The sequence below is a fragment of the Puntigrus tetrazona genome, unplaced genomic scaffold, assembly GCF_018831695.1.
Source record: "Puntigrus tetrazona isolate hp1 unplaced genomic scaffold, ASM1883169v1 S000000746, whole genome shotgun sequence".
Taxonomy (NCBI): Eukaryota; Metazoa; Chordata; class Actinopteri; order Cypriniformes; family Cyprinidae; genus Puntigrus; species Puntigrus tetrazona.
The window spans coordinates 2,807,301-2,814,571 of record NW_025048355.1 but is presented as its reverse complement, the minus strand read 5'-3'; the positions used below and the strand labels follow the sequence as shown (position 1 = coordinate 2,814,571).

General features: G+C 37.6%; 1 protein-coding gene across 2 annotated transcripts; it reads left to right on the top strand.

Moving 5' to 3' along the window:
- The first annotated feature begins 3,875 nt into the window (after positions 1-3,875).
- LOC122335171 (MYC binding protein) lies at positions 3,876-6,119 on the top strand. 2 transcript variants are annotated; one of them, XM_043232945.1, is made up of 5 exons: positions 3,880-3,996; positions 4,473-4,545; positions 4,627-4,675; positions 5,405-5,531; positions 5,945-6,119. In XM_043232945.1, the coding sequence occupies exons 1-5, from the start codon at positions 3,982-3,984 to the stop codon at positions 5,984-5,986; spliced, it is 306 nt and encodes a 101-aa protein (XP_043088880.1). In that variant the 5' UTR covers positions 3,880-3,981; the 3' UTR covers positions 5,987-6,119. The 2 variants fall into 2 exon arrangements, with proteins under 2 accessions (XP_043088878.1, XP_043088880.1); XM_043232943.1 differs by having other exon boundaries at positions 3,876-3,996; positions 4,473-4,675.
- The last annotated feature ends 1,152 nt before the right edge of the window (positions 6,120-7,271 follow it).

The window sequence follows — 7,271 nt, the reverse complement described above, 5'->3', positions numbered from 1 at the left end:
AACCTGGCTTCCTAACCTAACCTAACCTCTTCCTCTTCTAACCTAACCTAACCTAACCTAACCTAACTTCTAACCTAACACTAACCTAACCTAACCTAAGCCTAACCTAACCTAACCTAACCTGGCCTAACCTAACTTCTAACCTAGCCTAACCTAACCTAACCTAACCTAGCCTAACCTAACCTAACTCTAACTTCTTCTTTCCTAACCTAACCTAACTTCTTCTTCTTCTTCTTCTTCTTCTTCTTCTTAACTTAACCTAACCTAACCTTCTTCTTCTTCTAACTCTTAACCTAACTTCTTCTTCTTAACCTAACCTAACTAACTTAACCTAACCTTCTAACCTCTTCTAACCTAACCTAACTTCCTTTTCTTAAGCTTCTAACCTAACACTTCGGCCTAACCTAGCCTAACCAACCACAGCTTCTAACCTGGCCACAGCCTAACCTAACCTAACAACTTCTAGCCTAACTTCTTCTTCAACCTCTTCTTCTAACCTAAGCCTTCTTCTTCTTAACCTCTTCTTCTTCTTCTTAGCTTCTTCTTCTTAACCTAACCTAACCTCTTCTTCTTCTTCTAACCTAACAACTAACCTAACCTCTTCTTCTTAACCTAACTTCTTCTTCTTCTTCTACCTTCTTTAACCTAACTTCTTCTTAACTTCTTCTAACCTAACTTCTTCTTCAACCTCTTCTTCTTCTAACCTAGCCTACACAACACAGCACAGCTAGCCTAACACAACTAACCTAGCTTCTAACCTAACCTAACCTAGCCTAACCTAACTTCTTCCTAACCTTGCCTAACCTAACCTAACCTTCTTCTTCTTCTTCCTAACCTAACTTAACCTAACCTAGCACTAACTTCTTCTTCTTTAACCTTCTAACTTAACTTCTTCTTCCTAACCTAACCTAACCTAACCTAACCTAACCTAACCTAACCTAACCTAACCTAACCTAGCACTAACTTAACCTGGCCTCTTCTTCTAACCTAACCTAACCTAACCTGCCTAACCTGGCCTAACACAGCACAACTTCTTCTTCTTTAACCTAACTTTAGCCTAGCCTTTCTTAACTTCTAACCTAAGCCTAGCCTAACCTGGCTTCTTCCTAACCTAACCTTGGCCTAACCTAACTTCTTCTTGGCCTAAGCCTGGCCTTCCTTCTTCTAACCTTCTTCTAACCTAACTTCTTCTTCTTCTTCTTCTTCCTAACCTTAACCTAACCTTCTTCTTCTTCTTCTTCTTTAACCTAACCTTCTTCTTCTTCTTCTAACCTAACTTAACCTAACCTAACCACTGGCACAACCTACTTCTTGCTTCTTCTTAACCTAACCTAACTTCTTCTTCTAACTTCTTCTAACCTAACCTAACCCTAGCCTAACCTAGCCTAGCTTAGCCTAGCCTAGCCTGGCCTAGCCTGGCCTAACCTGGCCTAACCTAACTTCTTTCTTCTTCTTCTTGGCCTTCTTCTAACCTAACCTCAACCTAACCTAACCTAACCAACTTCTTTCTTCTTCTTCTTCTAACTTCTAACCTTCTTCTTTCTTCTAACCTAACCTAACCTAACCTAACTTAACCTAACCTAACCTAACCTAAGCCTAACCTAACCTAACCTAACTTCTTCTAACCTAACTTCTAACCTAGCCTAACCTAACCTAACCTAACTTAACTTCTTCTTCTTCTAACCTAGCCTAACCTAGCCTAACCTAGCTTAACACAACCTAACTAACCTAACTTCTTCTTCTTAACCTAACTTCAACCTAACCTAACCTAACCTACTTCTTAACCTAACTAACTTAACCTAACCTAACCTTCCTAACCTAATCCAAGTCTACCTCTATCTAAACTAAGAAAATAGACAAGTAGGGTGCAATACCATATTTCGGCACCTGGTGGCACTACAGCTCCCAAACTAAGTGCTTTCAACTGGGGATGGGCTTGAAATAATATATATATATATATATATATATATATATATATATATATATATATATATATATATATACCAAATTGCAGCACTCCAGGACAATGGGGAAAAGGAAAACACGGGGTGCACTTTTTGTTTTTATGTCTATAATCCTAACCCTAAACATAATACATGGTGTGCACTTGGGTGCAAAACAATATCTCGGTGCCTGGTGAAGCTAGAGACACCTAACCAAGTGCATTCGATTGAGTCTCCTCCAGTTAGTATACACACAAAATTTCAGTTATCTAAGACAACTGGAAATCATAAAAATACATGGTTTCCACTTAGGTACAATACAATATCTCTGCGTCTGGTGGAGCTAGAGACACCAAACCAAGTGCATTCGACTTGTCATTATCCAATTATTATACACAGAAAAATTTCACTCTCTAGAAATTTAACTCTCTCATTCGACTAGGGGGGGCCCTCAAATACTATAGAGTTATAGTATTTGATACTATTCAGTATCCTAATACTATTCAGAGGGCCTGGGGTCACAGACTAACCCCATCATAGTAACACTTTATTGGGCATGAATTTATTCAATAAAGGCCCTGGATGACAGTTTTCCAGAGGGCCTGGGGTCACAGACTAACCTCGTTAAAGTAGCACTGCACTGGGCATGAATTTTCTCACAAAAGAGAGAGAGAGTGTTGTTTGTTCTCTTCTTAAATTCCTTTGGAGATCCCCTCTCAGATTCATTTTATTGCATGGCACTTTTTTGGCTTCAATAAATGAATTCGCTCCTTACACTCTAGCCACATCAAACTTACTTTAACGTGAACTTTTTAGATTCCTTGCTGTCTTAACATAAGGTTTATTGCAATACAAGCAATAATGCCTCTTGTTGTACACTCTAGTATCATGTTTTTTGCATGCACTGACAACTACACCGTCTTTTGGGTTCTGACTTGAACTTGGTTCTACTCCTTCAGTTTCAAATTCTTTGGATGCAAGGCTGGGTATTTTGCCTAATGTTGTTGTGTCACAGTCAGGGGAACTCACCGAGCCAGATTCATCAACATCCAGATCATCAAGAAGTTGGTGTTTTGTCTGGTTTAGTGTAAGGCTAACATCAGGGTCTGCTTTAATACACACATATCTTGAATTAAACAAGCCATGCGAGGACCTTTCACACACAATGTTATTGTTCCTTATAGGGACCAGTTTCATCAAATTCACACACCATCTGAACGCAAACACTGAGCGACTGAAAGTGTGTTGTGGGAACGTTGTAAGCATAAATTTTAAAGAAACAAGAAAAGAGTACTTGTGATGAACAAAACTGGCTCTAAATATTCCACTACCACAAATCTACTGGACACATGTAAATTAACTGCTGGGTGAAGTCATTTACAGCAGATACGCATTTAAATGTGCTCAAAACATGACAAAAAAATCTGTCCAGTGATAAAACAGAACTTAGCCATTGAGGAGAGTTGATTTGACCATGAGAATCATCCGTCTGAGTCTGTGACTGAAGAGAAGCATCAGAGTCACCTTCTGATTCGCAATCAGCAGCAATACTACTCTTCTTTAAGAGACAACACCAATAATGTGAAGATTTCACAACATGGAAACACACCTCAAGACTTCAGAGATAATCAACCTCATCGTAAGCATTTATCTCTGTCCAGCATCCTGTGTCTGCTTTAATACACACACATCATGAATAAAACAAGCCTTATAAAATTTCCATTAACTTGTTTATTTTTAATTCTTACTTGCAGTGCAATTTAAAGTCAAATTAAAACATTTATATTATATTTATATATAATATAACTGTTAACATACTGTAAAACATTGTACTGCACGTGACCATGAAACCCATCCTCAAACACAAGCACAGACTCGCAGGCCTTCAGTAAACGAGCAGCATGATTCACGAGCGCACCTGACGCCGCGGTCCCTTTAAGCGTTGCCATGGCGACAGTGTTTGTGTTCCGGTTGTGCTCGGTGCATGCGCGTGGGAGAGTAGCTCGGCGAATCAAACATTTCGTGACTGTAGTTAGCGATGGCGCATTACAGAGTGAGTAAACAAAGAAACAACAAACTTAAAATCGAGATGCTGTCGGTTTACTTCTGCTAAATTCTGACGAGTCTGTTTCTGTGAAACTGCTCGGAAATCATCTGTGTCGTGTGAACGAGACGTGTTTAGCTTTTAAAAGCCTTTTTAATTCGTGTATCTCGAATGGACGCGGTGTAAATGTGTACGAATCTTCTCGTACTGCGTTTCTCTTTCGTGTTGTGTGAATGTTTGAACCTGTTAGTATGAAGCCACGTGTTCACAAAGGTGTAGAGAATCACAGTAAATTACTTAGCAGCTAACACAAACTTATTTTGTCTTCGATAATACATTCTTTCGTCCTTTTCTCCTCATATTTACAACACATTGTTATGTAATGAAATGACCATCAGACTCTTCTGAGTGTGATTGAGTGTTTGATGAGCACCGGAAGTTTGAAGATCTCAGGTGTTCTCCTTTTCTTCTGCTGCTCTGCACAGGTGTCCGAGTCTAAGAGAGAGCAGTTTAGGAGATATCTGGAGAAGGCCGGTGTCCTCGAAAGTCTCACCAATGGTAAGAACATCAGATCAATCCAGCTAATGATTGAACAGCTGATCTTCTGTGTGCCTGAGTTTTTCTTCTTCTTCTTCTCAGTCTTGGTGGCTCTGTATGAGGAAACCGAGAAACCCAACAATGCCTTGGAGTATCCTTAAACTGACGTTTGGAGAAACCTGCCGCTCTCCAAGAAATCATAATATCATAATGCCCTTCTGTGTGTATCAGGAGAAGCGTTGTGCTAGTACGTATGAGACATAGAAGTATATTTTAAGATATGTTTAGGACATTTTTAAAGAGCAGGATATTTTCAGACAGCTCAAACATGCATTTCAGCTTTGTCTGTGAAAGTGTGGTGCTTTAATTCATGTGATTCTAAAGGTTTCACCTGGCTTCACTGCGCTTGATTCATTAATGAAACTACTTTTAGACCTGAAGCTGCAAAGATTATGAAACATGATTATGTTCTCTGCAAAACAAAACTAGATCTCTCTTATATGTGTCTATGGAGCACATAAGCAGTCATCAGCAGCACAGCTAAACTGTAACAATAGAAAACATTTTTTTGTATGGGTCAGAAGTATCCATTTTTCTTTTATTCAGTAGGACATTAAGTAAAGATCAAAAGTAAATTTCCTACCATAATATATCAAATGCCTATTTTGGATTAATAATATGCATCGCTAAGTACTTAATTTGGACAACTTTAAAAGTGATTTTATGAATATTTCGATTTTTTATAGCTCCCTCAGATTTCAGATTTTCAAATAGTTGTATCTCAGACAAATCTTTATTCAGCTTTCAGATGATGTAAAAATGGTTTTGTGCTCAAGGGTTACAGATACAAAGTTAAAGAGCTTTAACTAAGCCCTGTCAGCTTCATCAAGCATCAGCTGGGAGTTGGACCCGAGGGAGAAGACGCTGAGAGTCTGCGGCTGGAGCTCAACACTTTACAGCAGAAATATGATCAGCTGATGGAGGAGAACAAAGAGCTAAGGAGCAGGGTGAGACTGACTAAAGTGTGCTCAATCCTCAGCGGACATGACCCTGGGTCAACATTACTGGCCAAAAATATAGACCCTTAAACTTAACACTAGCCAAAATATATTCCTAAAATCAGTGGGAAATGATGCTTGTGTGTGTGTGTGTGTGTGTGCTGAAAACTCACCTCTTTCAGCAATACTTGACCTCATCTTAAAAAAAAAAAAAATCATTCTCACTTCTCCTTCCCTTTGTTTATTCCTTCCCTTTCTGGCTTGTACTAATTTGACCACTGCCTGTGACTGGGTGTTACAAGCACTTACTCTGTCTGTCTGTCTCTCAAAAAATGAATCGCTTGTTGTACTCTCAATTGTAAGTCGCTTTGGATAAAAGCGTCTGCTAAATGACTAAATGTAAATGTAAATGTGTGTTCCAGCTGTTGCAGTACGAGCCGGCGCAGGACGGAGGAACAGAATAACTCCACATCACTACACTTTAACACATTTTTACACATCAGTAGAAGTCTTTGAGTTTGTATAAGAGGCAAATCTTTTTGTTTTTGTTCAGCCTAATAGTGCCTGATATTTAATAAAAGCATTTTTTGCACTGTTCCTGGTTGACCCCTGATTTTTTAAATTGTAGTTATGTTGTACAGTTGTGTTAAATCTATTAAAAAAAAAACAAGGCAATTTCTTAAAGGTAAGATATCACAGCTGTCACACTTCAGGGCTTCTTTCCTTCCCATGGTTTTTAAAAATATCTATTCATCCAACAAATTCAAGCATAAATCAGCAATAAGTAAATCATTAATTGCAGGTTTACCAGTTATAATTTGTACAAGTGCTTAAAGTGCGTAACACAGTTTTTTGTTGTTTTTGGAAACATAAAATATTATCTCAAGATCATAAGTAGATGAATTAGCAATGGAAATTATCCTCATCTTTGCCTTAATACTCATTTAAGTGTGTAGTTTTGTATAGAACCAGAATCAGCAAGAATTGTTTTGTATAAATATATTTTATCTCTGCAAAATTTTTGCAAGGTTATATGAACTTGGATGACAGTATTTGGTGCTGACTTTATATTGTAGTATACACTTCTGACTGAATCGGCTGCATTGGTCTTACTGATCACCTCAACACCACCATATCAGTAAAACATCACATCATAAATAAAAATGAGATTTCTTTACTTCTATAGACCTCAGTATGGACACTATGATATGTGATGGTTTCTTCTTTAAACATCTATGAATATGAAACCCATTAAAATCTACAATAATTCATTCTAAACATTGAATATTCAGACAGTCCAGTTTGTAAATAAAGCTTCAAGTCTTGTGTTCAGAGACAGTTCAGCCAAAAATGACCATTCTTTCATTATTAACATGTCATTCCACACCAGTGTGTCTTAAACTGTTCTGAAGAACTCTTAGAAACCCTGCAGTTACTAACACTGTACAAGTAGTCTATGGTATTTTGGCAGAAATGCATTTATAAATGTTATTACTTATTAAATATTTGGGGCATACTTTTATATAAAATGTTTTTGTAGTTTCAAGTTTTTGTTTTGGTTTTTTTTTTTTTTTACAAATGTCATAGTTTATTATTTATTGTGTCGTTAGGGTTAATATTAAAAGTTCTTAAAGGTATAGTTCACACAAACATTTGCTCGCCATCATGTCATTCCAAACCTGTAAGGATTTCTTTCTGGACCATAAAAGAATTCAATACAGTAAAAATCAAGAGTAAACTAAATGGTTT